This window comes from Amphiura filiformis, chromosome 5 (assembly GCF_039555335.1).
Source record: "Amphiura filiformis chromosome 5, Afil_fr2py, whole genome shotgun sequence".
Lineage (NCBI taxonomy): Eukaryota > Metazoa > Echinodermata > Ophiuroidea > Amphilepidida > Amphiuridae > Amphiura > Amphiura filiformis.
This window is the reverse complement of record NC_092632.1, coordinates 62,233,864-62,258,882: the sequence shown is the minus strand read 5'-3', so window position 1 is coordinate 62,258,882 and position 25,019 is coordinate 62,233,864. Positions and strand designations below refer to the sequence as shown.

General features: G+C 37.7%; 1 protein-coding gene across 4 annotated transcripts in view; it reads left to right on the top strand.

Moving 5' to 3' along the window:
• LOC140153501 (RNA-binding protein 25-like) overlaps positions 1 to 19,608 on the top strand; it is a 37,988-nt gene extending 18,380 nt beyond the window's left edge. For 2 of the 4 annotated variants that reach the window (XM_072176269.1, XM_072176265.1), the window contains 11 exons: positions 1,493 to 1,788; positions 2,962 to 3,094; positions 3,939 to 4,102; positions 8,148 to 8,298; positions 9,497 to 9,610; positions 10,258 to 10,302; positions 10,900 to 11,074; positions 12,229 to 12,273; positions 17,093 to 17,418; positions 18,424 to 18,570; positions 19,372 to 19,608. In XM_072176269.1, the coding sequence (XP_072032370.1) occupies positions 1,493 to 1,788; positions 2,962 to 3,094; positions 3,939 to 4,102; positions 8,148 to 8,298; positions 9,497 to 9,610; positions 10,258 to 10,302; positions 10,900 to 11,074; positions 12,229 to 12,273; positions 17,093 to 17,418; positions 18,424 to 18,570; positions 19,372 to 19,464 (1,689 nt within the window). In that variant the 3' untranslated portion in view covers positions 19,465 to 19,608. The remainder of the gene's footprint in view (positions 1 to 1,492; positions 1,789 to 2,961; positions 3,095 to 3,938; positions 4,103 to 8,147; positions 8,299 to 9,496; positions 9,611 to 10,257; positions 10,303 to 10,899; positions 11,075 to 12,228; positions 12,274 to 17,092; positions 17,419 to 18,423; positions 18,571 to 19,371) is intronic. The other 2 variants (XM_072176267.1, XM_072176266.1) reach the window with 2 other exon arrangements.
• The last annotated feature ends 5,411 nt before the right edge of the window (positions 19,609 to 25,019 follow it).

Here is a 25,019-nt window from a genome sequence, read left to right as displayed (position 1 = left end):
CGCTGAGAATTTGCATCAAAAAAGAAAATCAAAACCAAGAAATCGTTTAGTGATACAATTTTTTGTCTGAGAAGAGGCTCATTGATAAACTCAAGTCATTGGAGATTGCGATACAACCAAGTTTTGTGTCTGAGCGAAGCACATGAAATTTATCACTCTTGATATTGTGTTATTATAATTGTATGTCATCAGATGACACCATTCTTGTCAAATACGTGCTGTATAGAGTGGCTTTCTCTTGTTTCAATCTCTCGGTAAACCCTATATGGCGGGTAAGGTCAGGGGTTACAATGTTTAAGAATGAATCGTCGTTGGAGTTGCAGCTGGAGCTTGCCGCAGCGGCGGAGAGAATGCAGGAAGTCGTCATATCTAGAGAGAGAAATGATCCAAATTGTGCAAGGAAGGGCAGATTATCATTTGGAGAGCAAGGCTTGTGGAGCAGATTATGAGTGTGGAAATGAACAATGACAGTTTATGGAACTCTGATCAGAAAGTGTTTAACTGAAAAAACAGAACAAATCCTCTGGAACTTAATGTTTTCTCACCAAACCAGAGATAGTTTTGTTTCGAATCTTAACTGAAAGATCGGGAATTGAATGTGACACTTGAAAGGAGTTCTTAGACGACCGAGAGATAGAAACAGCTTCCATTCTAAAATGGAATGTTTTAATTGACAGGAATGGTGTCATCTGGGATTTTTATCTCTTGTCGCATTATTGTTGGAATTCAAAGGTTAGCAGCAATTCTGTTTAGGTCTGGATGTATTGCTTAATTTTGAGTATGCCTAACCGAAAATTATTGATGTACTTTTTGAAATACCATTGTTAGATCAATTAAGATATTGATATTTATTATTAGCCACGTTGTTCCATTGATGAAATATCTTTAAAGTCAGGATAATTGCTGTTACTCATTTAGCTTCCAACAATAATGCTTTGTTCTAGGCTGGTCGTTAAATGTAATAACAAATATTTTAATCGAAGCAGCAATGGAACAATCTAAATACATATCAATATTTTTAAGAAACTTGATTTATTCCTGTCATTTCTTTGTACAGAATCATAATAACTTATCCATACGACATTATGTGTGTGTGATACAGGTGTGTGTTTTATGTTTGTTTGCGTGCTGATGCACATACCTGCTCGTGTACGCCTGTGATACCGCAGGAAACATTTTCAACTTTTGAAACATTTTCTCAACTTTTGTCCGTAACTACCAGCCAAGAACTAATAACTGTGACTGGTCGTTTTGTTCCTCACATAATTTCCAATGAATGACCAAAAAGTACAAAGCTAGCCGTTTTCTCGTTAATTGGCAAGGCTGCGGTGTTTTCAATTCTTGAATGGTGAGAAATTTAATGTGGGGAAAGAATAATGGTCACAGTTAATGATGCTTTTATTCACACGATTGATTATATTGAATATGTTGGAAGTGTAACAAATATCTAATGCATGGTTCTCTTTTCGTCTTTTTCGTTCATCATCTCCAGGCTAATGAAGAGCGTGAGAAGACCAAAGAAGAAAGGATCGCCGAGAGGAAAGAGCGAGAAAAGGAGAGAGAAAAGGAGCGGGAGAGGGAAAGGGAACAACGGGAGAGTAATCGTGATCGGGACAGGGACCGGGACAGAGACAGAGACCGAATCAGGAGAGATCGGGATCGTGATCGTGATAGGGAAAGGGAAAAGGATCGCGACAGGGAACGGGAACGTGAAAGGGAGAAGAAGAGGCGAGAACGAGAACGGGAGGAGGAGAAAGAGCGTGAGGATAGAGAAAGAGAACGAGAAAGGTAAGAATGAATTCCAAATGAGGTTACCTGAATGGGTGACTCCATTTGAAATATACACCCCCTGTGTGGGAGATTTAGGTCGTGTCTTCCCTAGGGGGTGTATGGATTTCAACTGGAATAGCCCATTGGGTGCCAGACAAGCCACACGTCATGTTTTACTGTGCTGGGATTCGTACCAGGGTCTATCAATCAAAGTATAATTATACATGCTTGCTCAACTGAAGATAATTTGTAACCTAGCAACTTGCATAGTACAATGGGTGGAAGTCGTTTCCAGTCCCTTCATACTCGGTTCATTGGGTAGGGTAAGGATGAAATTGGGGTTGATATTAGTGGAGGGCTGGGTTGGGGGCAGGGTCAGCATGAAGGCGAAGGGTTTTGTTTGGGGGTGAGAAAATACACAAGATAGCCAGGAAGCTTTAGTATAAACTTAACCCCAACACTGGACTCTGCTTTTTGGGATCGGAAGTCAAAGAAGATCCGAAAAAGTCAAGGAGAAGAAGAATTTTGACTTGGCACCCCGGGATTCAACCTTTGACCCCTCGCATGCCAAGCACACGATCACGGACCGGTAGCTACACAGGTTATTGCTGCCCGCCAGCAATTCCGTGCGCATATAACACTTAGGGTGATTAAGCGCCATCGAGACCCTGGGATTCATGCATGCGCAGATTTTTTCATCGTAAGATTTTGTAAGATTTTTGGGTGTTAGGGTTAGGGTAGGCTCTAATCTGGAAAAATACATCTTAGTTAACCTAACACTGGACCCTGCTTTTGGGATCGGAAGTCAAAGAAGATCCGAAAAAGTCAAGGAGAAGAAGAATTTTTGACTTGGCACCCCGATTCAACCTTTGACCCCTCGCATGCCAAGCACACGATCACGGACCGGGAGCTACACGGGTGATTGCTGCCCGGCCAGCAATTCCGTGCGCATATAACACTTACGGTGATTGCGTCATCGCAGACCCTGGGATTCATGCATGCGCAGATTTTTTCATCGTAAGATTTTGTACGATTTTTGGGTGTTAGGGTTAATGCGTGATAGAATAAGGCTGGTGCTATAGTATGGGTATCGACTGAGACAAGTGGTTTGGGAACCGCCTTGTTTTTTTTACCAATAATTATGTTCTGATTTTTTTTACCAATAATAATAACATTCTCTTATAATTGCAGCCGTCGAGAGCGGGAAAGAACTCGATCTCGGGAGAGGGATCGTGATTCGCGTGATCGCCTTGATGAGGAAGAGGAGTACGAGAAGCGTAAACTGGAGAGAAAACTTCGAGAGAAAGAAGAAGCTTATCAAGAGGTAAACATGGTTGGATTTGTTTTTCATGTTTTAGGGAATTATTGAGAAATTACTATCTAGAAACACCAATGCCATCATACCTTGAAAGTTAAGGTGGTGGTTATGCTGGTGCAGCAATCGGACAAATTACACATGCAAACATGCTTATTAAGGCAAAATACTGCCATCCTCGAATAAGTTCATCAGGACTGTTAGGTATCATACTAAATTGGTAAATTGTGTTTACAAGTCCAATAATTTACTCGCCTTTTAAGACGTTTCATCTTCCGAACACAATTTACCAATAGTAAAATACTGCCATATTATGACCCCTGAAGGCAAATAACAAGGAAAGTTGGCAAAATATTAGGTAAAAGAGAGTTGGCACTGCATTTTGTTGAAAGAACAGTGGAAGTGGCCAATAATTTGAGTGAAAATGAGCTTGATTTTTTGTCCTTCCATTTAGTATTTTCTATGTATCTTTCGTTTGGCATGACAGGCATTGCTTTAGGATGAAAGGTATCGCATATTCGCATGGTCCCATTTTGTGTGTTTGTGGGGGGGGGTGAGTTAACCGAGTCACAGGCGTGTGAAGTCGCGCGTTAGTTTCACCCTTGGATTCCTTTGTATTTAACCAAGTAGTTAGGCGTTGTGTGTAGTTCACAAGAAGGCATAATGTATCCTCATTTACATGTATATCAATATTTGTTAAGGTAATTTTTTAGTACAAATGAAGATCAAGGTGTTTTTTTCATGAAGATATTTGCATACAAGTGCAAATAGCCAACTTTCAAAATGTGTGTGTACAAAAAATGAACTTGTATTATATTAATGCATAGCTTTACCTCTGTTTATATCCACGCAGAGGTTAAGAAACTGGGAGAGCAGAGAACGAAAGAAATCCAGGGAATACGAGAAACACAAGGATAAGCTGGCCGGCGAGAGAACTGAGCAGGAGAAGGAAGCCAAAAGACTCAAGGAATTCTTGGAGGACTATGAAGATGAGAGGGATGACCCCAAGTATTACAAGTAAGCGAGTGATGTGGCAATTTAACAAGGCGTTTTTGAGCAACAGAAAATTGAGATTGCTGAAAATTATTTGTCAAAAATTGCTAAATTGATGATTTGTGATGGAGTTAAAAACCTGTAACAATTTTATTCGGTAATTTTGGAGCGATTGCCGAATATTGCTGCGAGTTGCAGAAATATTAGACAATTGACGCGATTCCAAATACAGCGCGCCACCTACGATCACGCCTGGCTGATCAACTTCGCGCAGAGCATCAAGTCGACATCCATGACGCGTCGACGATGAACCATCGACCCTGGAAACGTAACGAGTGTTGCTATCGATTACTCAAATTTGTTTATTTACGTTGATGATGATCAGCTGTTGATTCAACCCTCCGACGATTTTAAGTAAAGGAGGCCTAGTTCTCAATTTTTAGAATAACGAAATATTCAATACCGGTAGGTCCTACATATTTTAACAGCATGGACAGCGTAAAGCATTTTTTTTAATACGATTAAAACGTTTTCGAATTTCAAATGTAGGCCTTCTCTATTCCTATTCAACCATCTACGGTTAAAACTCGATGTCAAAAATGTTGATGTCTCTGATCGACCATCTAGGCCTATAAACCCGATGTCAAAATGTCAATTTTCGAGTTTGGGTAGGCCTATAATAGAAAATGCTTTTGATGCAAGACAATTTCAAACAGGAAATTTAATCTAAATCTTTTTTATTTCTTGTTTGGATAACTTTTCCCATAATTATACCATGCGTGATACATGATTAAGACAAAAGCTTTTGGTTTTCATAAATGTTTTGAACGCTTGTCTTATTTTTTATTTTATTATTTTTTTTCCTAACCTAGGCCTATAGATGTTTTACATTTATAACCTTTTTACAAACTTGAATAGATATGAATTAATTGTTTAATAAAAATTAAAGCATTTTTCGTGTGACGTTTTGAAACGCTCTTTGTAGCATGATGTAGGCCTACTGTATGATCACGAAAGGTGGTAAATTTAGAAGCCATTTCCTTCTATAGCCTATAGCCATAAACAAAACACTTTGGCCCCAATGTATAATGTCGGGAGAAAATATATCAGATATACTTGCACTAAACAAATAAACCTGTTAATTTTTAAAATAAACTCTTGTGGTGCAATTCTGTCAACAAAATTACATAGGCTTATGAGCCGGGGGCTGGGGGCTCAGCCCCCTCAATAAATTTGGTGCGGGGACTCGAATAGGCCTACCCTTCTGTATGAATAGGCATGTTTTCATTTTCATTTAGGCCTATAATGGCCTCCAAACTACATTGTTAAGCTACATTGTTAAGTTATCTTGTTTTGTCCCTTATTGTACAGTATATTCTTCACCGTAAATTGGTGTGTGTGTGGGGGGGGGGGGTGTCCCGGTTCGCCCCTTCAGTCTCAAATGAAGCAGGCCTAAACAATGCGTTCACCCCTCCAATAAAGTCCATCCCCAGATTTGACCTCTTTACTTTGTAGGTTGAGTCCTTGATCCATTATTTAATATGCAAGAAATGTCCACCCTCCGAATCTAAACCTTTCCAATTTGGCCAAAGTCCACAATGCCGTAAAGGTTGGGCTACACTACAGTTCAGTTCTTTTCACAGTGTTGACTTATAATTTCATGAGAAAGAAAAAGAAAATGGAAAGATTTTAATCTTTCCCATTTTCTTTTTCTTTTAAAAAACATGTATAGGCCTAGGCGTTTAAAATTGCCCAATTGAATATTTAGTCGAAACAGTTTTTGATTTTTCAATGGTGTGCCGACCGATATTATATGACTAAAAAGAAACTCATTCCAACCAATGTGTGCTATTTTAATTGGGAGTAGGCCTAGGCCTACATTAAGAGTAAATTTCCTTGGGTTATGAAAAGGGAAATATGAAATAAAGATGGTATGACATGCAAGAAAGCGGAAGTAAAAATAAAATTTGAAAAAGAAACATGAATTAATATTAAAATCGGGCATGACAATTGTCAAATTTAAACCTTAATTGTGACACGATCTGGTTCATGGGGGGCAAAAGAGGCATTTTTGAAAATTGAATACCTGAGTGGAAGAAGGGCCCAACTCCAATTTTTTACAAAAACGAGTTAGACCCAGCATTTTATTGCCAGCAGACTGTTCTTCCTTGTGTGTAAAAGATGAGCCAAAATACACTCTCTAAATAGTCTTCCACGTACACTTAATCATGGTTTTCATGGAAGAAAGGCCCAACTCCATGGAGTTGGACCCTTCTTCCACAAATATTGGGTTAAAGAGGAATTTTTGTTCATCCATGAAATCTGCTTCTCACTACAATAATCTTTCTTGCTAACATATTACATGCTTCTACTTGTGCAGTTAATGGATAATTTCCACATTTCTGTAGCTAATTATAACACATCTGCTTACGGAACCTGCACTTGCAGTATATTAGTGGAAGAAGGGCCCAACTCCAGCTCATATTAAGACCTGTACCGTTGCCATTGAAACAATATATATGATTTCGAATGTATGTAATACTGTATGCTCATGTATTAAAGGTCCCCTGAAGATGAAAAAATTCTGTCTATAAAACTTTTCCAAATATCACGTTTTTTCTTAATATCTCAAAAACAGTTCTGATGGAGTTGGGCCCTTCTTCCACTCAGGTATTCAATTGTGTTACTGTGAAAAGGTCTAGCATACTTGGTTCTAAAGTTATGGAGTTTTTCATGCATATTTTCTTGATGGGCCTATGCCGTAAAATAATGATCTTTTAAATTCATGTAGGCCTACTCTTTTGCATGCAGTTTGAAACTTTCTTCATCTTTATTATAATGCTAGAACTCTATGAGGTATTGTTGAACTTATGCATTAAAGTCTAAAATTGAAATATTAACAAAAAATAAATGTTATTTTTAGGGCCTATGCGGTAGGCTATGCCTACAAAGTGTTTTTATTGTGATCGTAATTTTTTAATGTTTGATAGTAATACAATTAAAAATACAAATTTAGGCTAAAAATATAATAAGGACAAATCAAACAATAATAACAAAAACGGCAAACCAATGTGATGCATGTTTATAAGTAATGAGACATTAAGAATCTTTTAAAACTTTACTTTTCTTTGCGGTAGGCCTATCCCGCGCAGCGGGCCGCTACAAGCGCCTTCGTGCAAAAAACCCATTTTTAGAAAATGTAGGCCGATTACAAAAATGCAACACCTATAGTATGGATGTTGGTGTTATATTATTATCGTATTGAACAAACAATAAATTCAGAAAGAATTAAAACAATTTATTCTAATAACCAAAAATAAAAAGGACAGGCCTAGGCCTACTCAAGATTGACTAGGCTTGCGTGTATCGGGCTGAAAAGCATCGCAAAGTTTAAAAACAAAAAGGGCGGTTTTAGAAAATGTATAACAAAAAGGAAACACCTAGTATCAACGTCAAGTTTATGGGATTTAGAAAAGGACATCTGTGAATATCAAACTGCAATATTTCACTTCAACACAGAAAATCTCAAAAATTTCAAAAGTACTATAAAACATTGTGTTTTTAGAGTAATAATCACAATGGTCAGCTATGGTTGATGAAAAACTGTCGACCCCAAGCCAATTTTCACTGCCGTCGTTGGTGGCGCGCTGTATTTGGAATCGCGAGAATTGCTCCAAAATTACCAGACAGGAAAAAATGAAATCTATGACCAAATTGTTCAGCAGACATATTTAGTAGTGCATATTGCCGAGGATATTGAATTTTCAAGATTAACTAATATACAGAAAATGACTGGATACTTCTGAAAGCATACACTGTAGATTGTAGAAATTTCATATTGGGTTATTCCTGTTGAAATCCATACACCCCCTGTAGTATTCATGACCTTAATCTCTCACACGTAGGTGTAGATGTCATATCGAGTCATCGATTGAGGCAACCCCATTTGAAATTTACACACCCTGTGTGGGAGTGTATGTCTTCCATAGGGGTGTAGGGATTGCAAGTGTAATAGCCCATTTCAAAGCAGGCTCTAATGTGATGGGAATTGTTTGTTTTGTTTAAACAGGGGCAGCGCTCTAGAGAGAAGGCGTAAGGAGCGTGAAAAAGAATCGGACATGGACAGCAGAGACCGCAAGAAGGAGATGGAGGAGTTTGAAAATATCAAACGCAAGATCTTAGAAGAGGGCGCAAGCGACGCCGAGGAGGAGATAGAAAAGGTACGTGGCAATGCTTATTTCATTTGGTCACGTGAACGCGAGAAATCGTATGTGCAAATGGCTGCCTTGTGTTAAATTTAGAAATAGCATTTTGTAGAGGAATCCTAAAATTTAGAAAAAATGTTATTATTATTATAGTCTGTCCACATTGAAGTACAAAGTAAATAGACCTCGGAAACTGGTGGTATGAGAATAATTATTTCAGCGCAATGCTTCTTTGGCACGCCAACTGCTGCGCGATTTGTACACCACGCTCTTCTGGCGTCAAGCGTCAGCGCTTTCAGCGATAGACGCAAAGCATCGACCCCCGATGCCACAGATTTGGTTTGTACTTCTAAGTGGACAGACTGTAGGGCATTGGGCTTGAGACCACTCATTGGGTGGTTAAGGTTGCTTCTGCAAGCATCTCAAGTCCCACCACTCTCAGACTTAATACCTTTAACAATGCTACCAATTTTAAATGACAAATGGCAGCTATTGCATGTACAACTTTTTTTGCACTCACATGACGATTTGTTTTGTTCAAGTAATTTGTTAACGATAGCTGCCTTGTGAACATTTTGCAATGTACACACAGTATATTGTACTCATGTACACATGACAGCTACACATGGCAGCTATTGCACTTACTCACTTGTGGCACTGAGCAGTCGACCTGTGCTTCAAGAACTTGTGCGAAATTTGATATTTTGAAATCAAATTGAATGTGAAGGGAGCAGCGTGACACACTGGTTAAGGTCTTTGCCTTTGGTGCGAGAGGTCCCGGGTTTAATTCCCGCAGGACTAAAAAAAAAATTTTTAAAAATCTCCGCTCTCCCCGTGGTTCATCTGGTAATGGCGGGGCAGATGATCCATGATAAAGACCTCGTTTCAGGCGGTTCCGATCAGGGTAACACCCGATTGTCGGTTACACTTGACTGTCCTGTAAAAATACCCCGACCAGCTATCTACGGCGACCCCCTTCGTTCACCAGGTCACTTGTGCCTGGCCGAAGTTTCATCAGCGTTATCTACTAGATTTCAGCTGTTAATGCCTAGATATGCCCGACATAAAAAAAAAAAAAAAAAGAATCATTTACAATAAAGCTATGAATAGTGAAGTGGTCATTCGCTGTCCTTTTATTGATAGACACAATTGAAACATTATTATTTACAAATGTCTATTTGATATCCTTCTTATTATTTATTTTCACCTGCAGCTTGAATTGGAACGGGAGAAACACAAACGCCCTCAGTTGCGAGAAAGATCGCCATCTCCAAGAGTAGAAGAAATCAAGCCGACGTTGAAGCCGACCTTTGAACCTGCACGAGAGGTGAGCTCATTTTGTTTTTGGTCATTTGCGCTATGACTACGTAAAATTATGTAGATTTAATATTTACGATACAACCCAAAGACTGAAAAAAATGGTCATCGAGTAGTCTCAGTTGTATATAAAATAAAGTTGATAAACCAGAACTTTGATTGAAATTGATAAGAAACTTTCATAAACTGTTTTTTGTTTGTTTTATTTTGTAAATTTTTGAGTCATTCCACCTTGTGGACTCGCTAGATATCGTATTCTCTCAAATTAACGCCCTGGGTGGTGCATTTTCGAAAGGGGGTGTGTTAATTAAAGGTCTTTCTTACAATGGCAGTTCTGATTAAAAACATTGTTAGTACCATCTGGCAGTGCTGCGGTGCTCCACTAACAATAAGGAATTTCTACTGTAAACACGGTCGATAACAATGGACGCATGCATGGATTTCGTGAAATCGGCAACCGCATGTTTCGAAAATGTGGTCGCTGTATGGAATTTACACCATGTATGGAATAGATTGTTTGAAAAATGGTGGTGCATTTATTAGGGGGCGCTTTAATAAGAGAGAATACGATAGGCTATCAAGTTAAAATGATGATGATGATGATTGAAAGGTGCGTTGTGAGTGCTTACCCGGAAATTTTATTTACATGCTTCATAGGAGGTGCCATTACCAGTCGCAATCATACCAATTCCCGTGAAAGAGGCAAGTCTGTTAAGAAACAAAGGGCTAATACTGATAGCTTATAAAATGGTTTTATTTGCTGCACTAAATGAATCTGTGATGGGCGCACCTAAAAAAAATGTGTTAAATTTGCTTAAATGGTGAATCGGTTTTGCTGTAATTATTATTATTAAGTAGTAATGTGATGCTATATTTCTTTATTTTTCTAACATTATTAATGGAAATATCTAACAGAGTGTAACCAAATAATAGTTAATTTTTCTTAAGAAAAAGGACATAAGTTTCTCCTGTTATCTTGAGCGGTTGGCATGTTATGAAGATGCAGACACCATAAATTTATAACAACCCAATTAAAAGCAATACTTCAAAGTACAAGCAATATTATATACCCACCAAATCCACAAACCAATGACATAATTGTTTCCCTGCCTTGAAGGTTGTCATTGCTATGTGGAAGTAGGGTGATGCAGAAAGAGAGATTTATGTCCTTTTTATTAACAGAAAATCCAGTTGCTACAGAGGCTTTTGGTGGTGGTGATGGGAGCTTGCACATTGTCGTAATTACGCAAACATTATTGCGCCCAAATAACTAACATTGCTTTCTTCTTGCTTTAACAGCCTGAACCACCTCGTAGAAACAGAACTCCAGAGAGCGATAGCTCGCCAGAAGTTCTGGAAGCAGAAGACAGTCCAGAGGAGGAGGACAGTCGGGATGCTTTCAGACCGGCGGTGCAAGAAGAAGAGATCGTTCCGGAACCCAAACCAAGGCTCAGCTTTGGAGGTCTCAAACTCGGTGAGTGTATTAAAAAGCTTTCTCTATCGGGTTGGGTTGGGTTTTATCTTTGAACAGCTATTGATATGTAACAGGTTTTTGTGTAATGGTAGTGACAGTTGTCGGCACTTGCTCCCTATTCCAGAAAAATACAGCACTAATTTTTTGGAATGAAAAAAAAATATTGTCTTGTTTCGCCAAATGAAAAAGCTAAATCCTAATCCTTTAGTTAGTTCTAACTGGCAATAAAAACTCAGTTTTAATAATTTTGCAATTTGAGGGAAATTTGGCCAAAAACTTTTGCATGTTTTCTTTCAATTCTTCAATTGTAGTTAACAAATTCTAAGTGTTTAGCATTCAAATTCAGAGTATAGGCTAAGAATTAGCTCATAATTTTATGTTATTTTTAATTATTGGTTGTGAACAAGATTAGAAAATGTGTTTTCCAAAAATTAGAATGCGTAACTTGAAATTAGTCTTTGCACAAGTCTTTGGGCTTGATTGTCACAGCACACGAAAAAAACGCATGTTTTTCGCCCTAATTTCTGAAAATCAACCAAAATTAAAATTTGACTTTCATTGCCAGTTAAAACTAACTAAATAATTAAGATTTGGCTATGTTTCATTTGGCAAAACAAGATAATATTTTTTTAATCAAAAAAGAAAAATAGTACTGCAATATTTCTGGAATGGGAAGTAGCTTCAAATGCACCTTTAGTTTAGTTTTTTTTAATGTTTTAGGTTATAGAAAATGTGTTGAATGCAAAAAGTGTAGCAAGAGTAAACTGACTTAGTCGCATTTAATTGTAAAGAGTTATTGAAGTATTTTTCACAAGCTTAGTAACTTAGCATTCACAAACACTTTTCATTTGTGCATGTCGTCGTTGGGCATGAAAAACCTCCTGTGTGTCATTGGCCCCTAAACATGTTTAAAACAAAACCTATGTAATCTGTTGGCAGGTTTGTTTTAAACATGTTCAGGGGCCAAAAGCACATACAACGTTTTTTCCTACCCAACAACGATGTATTGTTTTTCTTAAAGATCTAGGTTCTTTTCATTAGTTGGCTGGCTGGTTTATTAAAAAGATTGATATAAGGGTTTGTGATAAAAGTGTTAAACTTGGGTATAATGTGTATCTGTGGGCAGGTATTGATGTTATTTATTTTACCAACAGTGGGCAGCAACAATACCAGTCTCACACCAGAACCCTCTGACTCAGGCAAGTTGTGTTTATGTTTGACAGTGTCTCCTCTCCCAGCAAGGTCATGTTTTTCGCTTTTCAAGATACCTTCCTAAATCCATCCATGTATTTGGGATAATGTGTACTCAGAGTTGTATTGATGAGGGTTCTTTTGTAGCCTTGCATGGATTGGTTAACATTTAAAAATAGTGATTTTGAGGTGTTTTTTTTTTTGTTGCTAGGCAGAGATTACTGCCTTCACATAATTGCATATCAACATTGTTCAAAATACTTTCAAAACTTGACTTCAAGGCATATACCAACACAGCTACTTAAGTTCCTGAATTCTGATTGCTCGCAAAGACACAGATGTTGTTCAAATTCTAAACAATACACTTTTCCAAGCTAGCCACAATGTTAGCCGATGTTGACTTGTTCATCTTACCTCTTTCCACGCGGGTGTCGACTGGTTTCAAAAAAAAAATTCAAAATTCAAAAATTTCAGAATTTTAAATTTTCACGACCATATTTGGAATCAGCTTGAAAAATGCATTAAAATGAGTACAAACAAGCATAGTATTGGTTCAGTGGTTCTTAAGATAGCTCTTGATATTTCCGACCAAATATCTCAAAAACTTTTTATGTTGAAGCTTATATGGCTAGCACCCAGAGCATTAAGCATTTGCATTTGTTGCGTTAGAATTGAGAGGTATGGCTTTATAAGTGTGAAGACAATTGAGGGGAGAGAAGTTGACCCATTTTGGAGACAGTATCTTTTCTGTAACTAAGTCATAATATATGGCAAGCTTAAGTAGTGTATGCATGGCATCTATGTGGTAGTAATACTGAGTGTCAGTGGAAAATAAATGTTGTAAAGATCAAGTAAAAAACAATGACTTTAATCAGCAGAAGAAAACATAAATGTCCTATTAATTTTGTAAGAATGTATTTGACATTCTTGCCCTTGTGCATGAAATCATCTTTATTATAATGAATATTCCCCACAAAAAGGCACTAACATTGCTTTCTTTCAGGTGTAAACATATTGTGATTCCGCATAGTGTCCAATAAAGGTTTATTATAAACCACCCTGTAATTAATCTGTTGCGTGCATTAGGTAATTACCAAGGGACCAAGAAAAACAGTTTTGCACTGCAAAAATATTGCTAACGCCGCCCTCTGTTTAGTCATCATAAGACAAAGAGGTGTGGATGAGAACGGTTCATAATTGTCCGCTATTCATCCGTATGTGGTAATCACAATGATATTTAATATAGCCGTCATGATTCAAGCTCAACTAGACTTTTTCCCTATGCCAGTACAATTTTATTCCATTAACCCAGCTAACAAATATATGTTTAACAGAATTAAAAATGAGGCTTGTTCGGCCATTTTTCCGATCTGTTTACCCACTCTGTAATTTACGAGTGATTTGAAATCGGTATATGTTTAATCACACAGCAAATGAAAGCGGGAGTCCGTTGCCTGGTTCATCCGACTCAGGCAAGTTCAACAACATTTTTTGCCACAAACATCTAATTTTGGAAATGAGAAGTAAATGGACGGAAGGGAGGGAAAGGATTGCAAATTGGCAAAATTATTTTAAACATCATTTAGAAAATTTGGATTTTGTGGCAAAATGATTTAAACTCGGCATCAATTCAGTGTAACTATATAAAGTATAACATTACTATTTGCAAGAAAGTTGCTGATTTAAGTTGATCATTCATTCTTCACCCTTTTGTTGCTGTGTAATCCACTAAGGCCTGCAAAATCTTGTACTTACATAAATGACTTGGTAAATGCATTATTTGCTGCTGAATTTGATAAAGCACACATGTGTATGATTTGCTTGACCATTAATCGGTATGTTTGTAGTGATTTGTTGCAATATATTTTGTTTATTTACAATTAGAACCACTAAATACGCCTTCAGGTATTTACACACTGCATGTCTCCCCTCCTATTTCTGGCATGTCCGATATCATCAAGTGATGCAATTCAATGGTGATGGATTTCAATTATAAGTGTCCTTTTTGTGGATATTTGGCATACACTATGGACTGCAATTGCCTCATTCCAGTGGCATAGTTCAATAACCTCATTTAAACAATCATTGTGCAAAAGTTGACCTCAAGTTGCAGAGTATGAGTTTTTGTACTCAGTTTCAGAGATCATTCAATGAATGTACAAATGTATTGAGGTTAAAGAACTTTGCCCTGATAGATGAGCATGCTATGGATCCTAGGGATAGTTATACCCAGTCCATGGTCCATTAGCATTGGATAGCAGTCAGCCAGCAGGCCAAGCTCTCCACCTTATAAGGTCATAGTTTCTTTTGCATGTTAGAATTTTCCTCAACACTCCTCTGAAACTTCTGAAGTTTGCCAAATGCAAACATTGATTTGAAGCATTTTTTTATGGAATGTGGTATTTAGTGATGATTGTGCTGAAAGCAGAAAATTTTGATTCATGTGTTCCTGATATCATAACATCCTGAAATAACAATTCTTTGACATGTTGATGGTAGAAATTGTAGATGGAAAGCAGCATTATTTCACTTGATATGCGATTACAGATGACTGTTTGGAAAAGGTTGAAGAATATTCATGTTAGGGTTGAAATTTTTTTTTTTTACTCTCCCACCAGTTTACATCATTGTTAAGTTATACGATAATGTCAATAAAATTAATTTGAAGTCACCAGTGTGCGCTATGGAAATCCTCCCCACACACACACACAGAGGTGGTTAACTGACCTTGTTTGGGGGAAAAAGTTTCATTTGTTTGGTTTCATGTCTTCCGTCACTATCACAGAAAACTTCATTTAATCATGAACTTCAATCATTCTTTCGTTGTAATTTGGGTGGATTTGACCATTTACAGGCATATCAATTGCACATTTAGTTCAGTAAAAATATATACTTTTAACTTAAATTATTAGAAAAGTTCCTTTGTTTACCAAAGTGGTAAAGTGACTGTTTTGGGCTTTCTTTTCCTTACACAAAATTGGCGTCGATTTTTTAATGATTTCCCTCATATTTCCAAAAGTTTAAACTGACTTTCAGCACAAAAATTCACTAACCTTGAATTCCCTCATATTCTCTTCAAATCAACTGCTCAGTGCCAGAAGTGGGTAAGTACAATAAGTGCAGCCCTGTGAACATTTGGCAATTTACACACAATATATTGTACTCATCTACACATGGCAGCTATTGCACTTACCCACTTCTGGCACTGAGCAGTTGAAATGTGGAATCTATCGTCATCAGTGATCATCAGTGAACCTTTTACATCATCATAAACTTTTGTTGAATGCGAGTTGCAATTATTCACACAAAGTAACCAATCTTCAAATGACATTGCAAGATTCACATTGAAGTATGTCTATCAGTAGGGTAAGGTCGCTCGACCTTGATAACAAGAAAATGTGCAGCGATTGGATGTGGCGATTTCCTGAAATCTGTGGTGCATTGAGCAATTCCAGTTGAAATCCATGCACGTCCTGTGGAAGACATGACCTTAATCTTGCACACAGGGAGTGTGAGTTTCAGATGGGGTTACCTGAATGGGGTGACTCCATTTGAAAACTACAATCCCTGTGTGGGAGATTAATGTTGTGTCTTCCACAGGGGGTGGTATGGATATCAACTGGAATTGTCTGTTCTGCTCTTTGGCTTTTGTACTTTTGCTATGTAATCTCAGGACTATGCCTTACCAGAAACACTAAATTTTGGTTCTGCTTCCATCCCTGCGCACCAAGTTATGCCAGGGAACTTTTCTTTTCTTTTATTTTTTGCTGTATATTTGCATCTTGCTCTCCTTCAAACCATCAACTGCTCAGTGCCAGGTAAGTGCAATAGCTGCCCAGTGAACATTTGGCAATTTACACAGTATATTGTACTTATCTACACATGACAGCTACACATGGCAGCTATTGCACTTAGCCCACTTCTGGCACTGAGTTGCAGCATGTCAAGCATGCTTAACATTGTATGTATGGCAGATCAAAATAATCATTATGGTGGGTGCATTTTATGTGTGTGCTTGTGTCTATGGGTATGATGCAAGAAAGTGTGCTTGCAAGAGACCTGTGTTCTTTTCTTGTCCTGCTAACTTCAGTGATGGAATTTATCAAATAAATTCATTCACATGCATGGTTTTCTTTAATCATTCAATCATTTGAGAGTCCTGCAAGTGATGCTGTAAAATGCTATATACATATAAATTGTGGGAACATGCAAACTAACTAATTCTACAAGTGAAAGGTGAAAAGGGGTCTGCCAGCTTTTTCATTGTGAAGCATTGATTCTGGTTTGGTTTGTGTGCCTTGTGTTTATTCTGAAATGGCATGGATTACTGGGAGGGTGGCTCAAAAATCAACTGTTATTCAACTGTTATGGGTCATCTAGTAATGAGTGACAACTGACAATCATTCCATGAAAGTGCACAATGTCAAAATTGCAATGCTGTCTGTCACCGCTTAATTTCTAAAGGGCAATCATCATATCGTCCGGTTAATGCAGATGAAACAACGGGTCCTCATGAATATACAAGAAAGACAGCTTTGTAGAAAGCATGGGGACTTTGTGTGATTGTGATCTCTACCTTTATTAATCTTGTGGATTACTGAACAAATGCCTGATGAAAATATATACTTTGGTGATTTATTTACCTCTTGCGGTTGGCTGGTTGCATTACTCATATTCTTACGCTTGTGTTAACCTCCGAGTATATGGACTAAGCTCGGGTATATGTGTGTGTGTATGGGGGTGTGTCATTAACATGTGTAATACCAATACATAGCCTAGAAAAACTGTTCTAAACAGCGTCATACTTTTTGTTTTTGCTATTTACAGTCGGTGCTGCGAGTCCTAATCAACAGCCACAACAGAAACAGCAGGAAAAACATGCCAACCAATCATCAGCCTCGGCCAAAAGACGCAAACTTACAGTGGGTGATGTGTTCAGTCAGGACGACGACCCCACGGATAGCGATCGCAAGAAGCGCAAACTGGTGCCCATTGAGTACTCGGAAGAGGAGATGAAGGCAGTGGGTCAGGCGCAGTTGATCGCGTCAGCAGCGGAGGAGAAGAGAAAGACAATCAAGAATTTAATAGAGAAGATACCGACGGCCAAGGATGAGTTGTTTAACTACAAGGTGGACTGGAATATAGTAGACGAGGTGAGTTGCCTGCCCTCAAAACATTCTATTGAGGATATTTTTTCTCTGCAAATAAATAATGCAAGTGTATATGCGATGAAGCATAATAAGATGTTTGTGTCGGGATATTCATTGTTTCACTACTGAAGTAGGATTTATGGTTTACAGATTTTGAAATACCAAAGAAATTCAACTTCTTTTGCTGTTTACGCAAAATTGATTTGAGCAATACATGGCTTACCTACAGTAGAAGTTTCATTTGAATGAACACAGCTGGCAACAGCTGTACATGATCCCACCGCGATCGCATCTGTGCGTATTTCAAAGTACAACGCGAACGTATGACCTTGGATGCTACTAACCAATTGCATGTGAGTTGGCATGGTTGGATTCACTTTCGCATCACGCAAGCACACACGGGCGTTCATCACACAGTGTACGCGGATGATCGTCACGCTGTTGGCAGCTGTGTTCATTCAAATGAAATTTCCGCAACAAGTTGTCTTGTGTGATCATGTCACATATGATAGTATGCTTCAAAAATCAAGTATTCTTGAGTTCAATATCTCTAGGACTTGAAGCAAACATTTGATTATGAATTCATTATGTAGTAATGTGAGGTAAAGTTATGTCATAGCTTTGCTCACAAGTCAAAGTGCGCATTCTTTTCTTTGACTATTGGGCCGGACTCTGAATGAACTTGTTGTCGGAGTATGCCACTGTCCAGCACAACAAGTCTGTTTTGCCTTTCCAGTACTGTATGTACCGGTACCCATTGATACGCCTGGGTGGAGAGAGACAGTAGAGAGGTAAAGTGCCTTGTCTAAGTGCACAACACAAAGGCCTGGGTTGGAACCTGCAAGCTTCCTATCGTTGGTCAGAACCTGTACCGCTGTGCACCTGTGCCCCCCTGTTGTGTTGTAAAAAGTTGAAATATGTTTAGATCGCCCACATAATGTCATACAACAATTTTATTCACCTATATAGTATCATGAAAGTTTTTCTTACTCCATCTCTCTTTTCTAGGTTTTAATGGAGAGAAGAATAAAACCGTGGATTAACAAGAAGATTATAGAATACATAGGGGAGGAAGAGGCCACACTGACAGACTTTATCTGCTCCAAATTATTAGCACATAGTTCAGCAGCTAGTATTCTCAACGATATTACTATGGTAAGTGATTTTGCTTGTTAAATTCGCTGTCGTAGTGCACGTTGTTCCGTTAGTTACTGGTTCAAGCCTGGGCTCATACACCGTTACAAATTTTGATATGCCGTAGGCTTTGTGTTGTGATCATTTAGATCAGTGGTTCGTAACAAAGAAAGCGTGAGCCAGTTGACCAAGCAACGGTCATATTCTAACGTGCACTGTGACAGCGAATTCATGCTTCATGAGTAGGCCCTATTTTGATTAAGAACAGGGTTTGAAGATAAGGAAAGAAGGTACTGAAAGTTGTCAAAGCTATTCTCACAAGCTTCTTGAAACGGATTAATCAGGATCGTTCATAGTTCATTTAATTGAGCACGGTTCTTTTCCACATCCAAGATTAGGATACTCACTCAAAAATATTTCATTTCCTGTCTTGGCTAACAGACTGGATAAAATTTAGCCTTTGTGACCATTTCTCTTTCCTCCGCCATTTGGGCTAGGCTCCTGTCTTGTCTTGTCATGGTTGCATCGGTATCCTCAGATATATTGCACAATAACACTAACATTTTTGGTCTAGCAACACCCACAGTTATATAAATCAAGAATAATCACAAACACATGATTAAATGGCAAAAATGTTTGCCTCAGAAGACCATTAGTGTTGCATCTAATTTTGTGTATTTTCAATCCACAATGTTGTTCGTGGATGCACTTAGGCACCCAAATTACAATTACTACTTCAACCAAATTTGATCCGAGGCTGTACCTTGGACTTGATAATAAACTCATTCTCATTTTGTCTTTTATGCTCATATTCCATTACAGGTGCTTGATGAAGAAGCAGAGGTGTTTGTGGTGAAGATGTGGAGGTTACTTATCTATGAAGTAGAAGCCAAGAAGCACGGACTTGTGAAATAGAGCATGTTAACATGACATGCTACGCTGACTCTAGACTAACTTTGTGCCAAAGACACTGTTGTCCATCAAATGGGACACTAGCATGTTTGCACATGTCTGTTATATATTGATGAATTGTGGGTTGCAAACGAGAAGTGGTATACATAAGCAAACAAACTTCCAAGCTCACCTAATTTTGATGCTATTTGCTGGGGGTCAAAGGTCATAACCTGAAGAGACAAACCACAAAATTGGTTAAGGGGCATCAGTTACTTGCTTCGTGTGACGAGTGCAGCGTACCGCATTATTCATTGGAACGAAGGAAGGATATGTCGGACATGGCGAAAGTGGAGCAGACGACGAATAAGAAATGTCCACCAATTTGGTGTTGAACGTTAGACAAAGTGAGAGTCTTGTATGCACTCAATAACAGTAGTATTCTGTGTGTCACATAACTTACCTAAATGTCTCAGTGGATATTATTATTACAAATTGGTAAAAACCAGCAGGATTCTGAATTGCTGCATTTATTATAAAGTAAAGAAAATACTTGTTGCTTACGAGAGAGGGTGATTTTTTTACAGAACCTATCCAGAGTTTGTGATTCCTTGACTTTCTGTGATAAAAGAGCGCAACTGACATTTTTGCAAAAAAAATCAAATTTTTACCTTAGATGAATTCTGGCAATAGGTTGCATCTATTGTATCCCAACTTTAAACCCCTAACCCCAAATTCATCCTCTTCTGCATGTAGAAGGCAGTGCAATTTCCCCATCTGCATGTACAAGTCAATGCAAACTTCTCAAATGTCAGTTTGGCCCTGTTGTCATGTAGGCATTATCAAGGAACATTTTGAAAAGCACCTACTGAACAGGTATGTTTCCTAGTAAGGTGCTAAAGAGGGATATATTTCATTGTGGCTTCTGCTTAGTAGTGAGTCTCTATTTTATATAGGCAAACTGTGTTATTATCAACTTCTTTGAATTGGGGTGGTTCGATTGATTTGTTTTGCTGTTCTTTGGGTCACTTTTAATCAGATTAACTTAAAAAAATTCACTGTCAATAAATAATTAATGTATAAATTTGTCCTTCAGCACTTCACTCTATAGACACACTTATGGATCAATTCTTAATTTAAAAACTTAAGGCGCCAATCTCACTTATTTCTATGCAGAAGTCACATTATTTAAAGCTGTTTGAAGACAAAACTGACCTATCATAAATTCATTTTTTTTTTGGTTTCTCTAATTTTGTGAACTTTGTATGGTTATTGGTTTATGTTGTTTATCATTTGATTAGAGCACAATAGATAGGGAATTGTCAGATTTCTTTTATTTCTTCAATTATAATTTTTGGCGACTCGTTGCTTTGTTTAACCTATAAGCGACAATACTCATTTTAAAAATTGTGAATTAATTTTCATAGTGTGCATGCAGTTGTGCAATGAGTACGTAAGTAAGTGCGCAACGAGCGCACGCTCATGCAAATTTACACGATCAAGATGGGACTGGACTGAATTTTTTTTGCCACAAATAGATTGTACAATTTTTTTTACAAAACATTTCGTTGAACAAAATAGCATGTGGTGGTCTGACATACATTTTTGTTATCATCAAATAGATTTGGCAATTAATGCAATTAGGAATGCAAATTCCAAAATATCCTTCCTTCACAATAAAGTAAAATGATTGGTTTTTTTTAAAACAGGAGCTGTAAACTTATCTTTGAACAAATGTTGTGGTTTGCAACGTTCATAAAAATTTATCTTCCAATTAGATAAATATTTTAGCCTTTCTAGTTTGTAAATGGCAATGACTTCCGGTATAGGTGATAGTAAATGGCAAACCGTAAGCTGTAAACTTTCCTCCTTAATTAAGTTCTTTTGAACTAAATGCTGTAAACTTACCTCCTTTGATCTGAATGTTGTAAATGGCAATGACTTCCAGTATAGACCACTTGACATCATTGTTTATCAACAAAGGCGAGGGACTTATCTATTGATATGCTTGAACGAACTGCTACACTGTTCAATGGCTTTCTTGTACTATTATGAAATGTGGTTGGCGATTTAAAATGCATGTGCCCTGAGCAAACTACGATGCGTATGCACACTGCAGGGCAAAGAACAATGGAAATTGCCATAATTTGCGCACATACTACTGCGCAATGACGTCACATATCAAGTGGTCTATAGGAAATGGCAAACCATGTTTGATCAGGAAATGCTTCAAGAACTTTGCTTTATATTAATGCTTCCCATCTTTCCTTGTTGTTTATTGACCAAAATATCATAAATATTAAAAGTTAAACTTTTATGCCAGAATAATATTTATGTAATTTGTACCCCACTGGTGGTGCAACCAAAATAATACGACCCACACAAATCGGTATCACATAAGATTGACTGAAATTATGTTTAAATATTAATGGGAAATTGTGATATGATTGTTGATGGAGCTGGCATTTTATTAAAATATGTTTGTAATAAAAAAGAAAAATGGAAGTTTGTTTGATATTTTTAGTTGTTGTATGCTATTGCTATCAGATGTGGAGAAATACACATTTCCTGGCAAGATAACCAATTGTCCCAATATTTTTTATGCATTTCTTTTAATTTTTGTAAAGCAAAATGCTAACATTCCATGGAAGGAGCTTCCTCAGTATCCGAGTTTCTCTACTGGATGTTGATTTGTATTGTCCATCCCACAATATGCATATTGCATAACAAAGACGGATTAACCTTTGAACTGTATCTATTGTTATGCCTATTACCTTGCGGGAAGCAATTTCGATACAAACCGACTTCCGGTAGAGAAACCCAGGATATGCATGCATATTCCCTGGTGGTGGACAAGCAACTTACTGCTAATTGTCTCATTGTAACCTGCACGAAACTTGGGGAGCTGATCCTGGTTGCGATGGTTATTTGTGGAATGTTTGGGGTATGCACTCTTGAAGCAGCAAAGTCCTGTGTTGTTAAATGGTTTATGGAATGATGTGGGGCCGTAGTATCGGTGACAACCTAAAGTAAAGTGTGCTGAGGCTTGTGGATCGACGTCAAGGCGTTGTGTTGTGCCTATAAATCACTGCGCTTTCCCCCCTATATTTGGTCAAGAGGACAGTAAAAGAAACGACCAATTCCATTTAAAATCCATACACCCCCTATGGAAGACATGACCTTAATTTCCCACAAAGGCGTATGGATTTCAAATGGAGTCACCCATTCAGGTAACCCCATTTGAAATTCACATTCCCTGGTCATGTCTTCCACAGGGGGTGTATGGATTTCAACTCAAATATCTAAGTGTGTGAAAGGTATCTCATGCGAACAGTCATATGCTCACGGGAAGCTTAGGCTCATGCATGTGTCTGGCACCCGAGGGGTTCGGGTCGGTGGTTCAAAACCGCACAGAGAAAAAAAGTTTTCTCTTCTTCCTTCCCCCTCGCCAAAAAGCAGCTATTGGGGTAGTCAACAACAAAATAAACACACATTGACACACAATATCGAATGTTGAGTAATACTGCAGTAGTTCCAAACCAAATGAGATACTCCTAATGCAATTATTACATGGCAAGACTGGGAATTGACATTTTTACAAGTATTATTTTCCATTTTTAAGCAATAATTTGAAAGAATTTTCAATACTGTCTAGAATTTGAAAGAAGTTCCTTATTACTGTCCTAATCTACATAATTTAAGTTGTTAAATGTATATTTTTGAAAGAGTTGTATAAAATGGCAAGAACATGATAGTAATTGATACGATAATAATCTAGAAGTTACTGTGGCTATATATGAAAATTTGAGCCAACGGTTTGAATCTACTGCACTACTTATTTTTATTATCAAACTTGTGACCAATATGAACATTTTCCATCGTGTTCAAATAACTTGGTATTTATCGACTGCTCAGTACCAGAAGTGGGTAAGTGCAATAGCTGCCCTGTGAACATTTGACAATTTACATACAGTATACTGTACTCAACTACGCATGGCAGCTATTGCACTTGCCCATTTCTGGCACTGAGCAGTCATTATGAAGTCAAGCAAAGTTGTCTGCTGCAAGTGAAGAAATACATAACTTGACACTTAAAAAAATTACCATTTGTAACTTGAGTGGTAACAAAATGTGCCTTTTTCCTTTCTGTTACAAACTTGGGGTCTTGTCATTGGACCTCAGTGGCCCGACCAATCACAATTATGGGTAAAATATATCTATTAAAATCAGCAAACAAGTTGACTGCTCAGTGCCGGAAGTGGGTAAGGGCAATAGCTGCCCTGAGAACATTTGATAATTTACACACATTATATTGTACTCATCTACACATGGCAGCTATTGCATGGCACTGAGCAGTCAAAGTACATGTACCATATTGACCTAATTAGTGCCCCTTGCCTTATTAAATTTAAGGAATGAGTGATACAAAAGGGAATTTGCAGGCGCCAGGCATAAACATTCAAAATACAGTACATCTGAATCAAAATCATCATGATCCTGAACTGGAAGGTTTAGAAGGTTTATTTTATTTATTTAGACATATGATTGAATTTAGTTCTGCAGGTGCAATGAAAGGGGGACACATTCTGTTGGAGCTTGCAGGGGGCACTTGTTAGGGGAAGATGTTAATTAGGTCGAATATGCTATGCATGGCAATGTTGTTCAATTCTGGGTTCAACTTAGCAACTTTTTTTCCATGTACATGAAATATGAAACAATGTTACCTACCCTACTGACTCCTACACAATGGCGGCACCAGACACATTTGGGGGGGGAGCACAAAGTGAATTTCATGGGGGGAGGAGTAAAAATTGTTGCAAAAAATGTGAATTTTCTCAATTTTGGGTTTTTCCTGGGGGATAGAGTTCTGACAGGGGCAGGGGTGACAAGAGTTCTAAGGGGGGGGGGGGAGGTGTGGTGCCACCACTGCTCCTACACACAGACATTCCTGAAGTGTCTGTGTAGAATAGTACATATATGTCCTATTAGAAATGGTTCAAGCAATCATGATTATGCAGCTTTGGTTTTATGCCCAAAAGCATACACAATTTTATAAATAATTATCGATATTCCCCCATTTGTGCTTGTACTTGGTGGTGTAAAAGATATTTTTGATGTTGCCAAGTAATTTGATATAATATGAGCACAAGTAAAATTTTGTGCATTTTCATTTGGAAATTGGAACATGGTCATCATTCTTTACAAATAAGAATGACTATTTTAGATTGAAATGCATTATACCAACATTACCATATACTCTTTGAAATCAAGCTATTATACACGTTAAGAAGTATGAAAGTTATAAAATGGAAATATGTCTATTTAAAACTATGATTAAATTCAGATTAGTTTGAAACCATCCAAAAGGAAAGTGCTCAACCCGTTAGGGGAGCATAAACATAAATAATTTGGATTTGTTTGATACTACATAGCTTTACAGAGCTGTTTCGTAAGGGCCAATAGGCCCTCACTCATCAGAAACTTAATGCAGAATGAGGCATAAACTAAAATATACACAACACCAAGCATAAAAGGATTACATAATGTTACATAAAATCATGTCAAGTGCACAAACCATA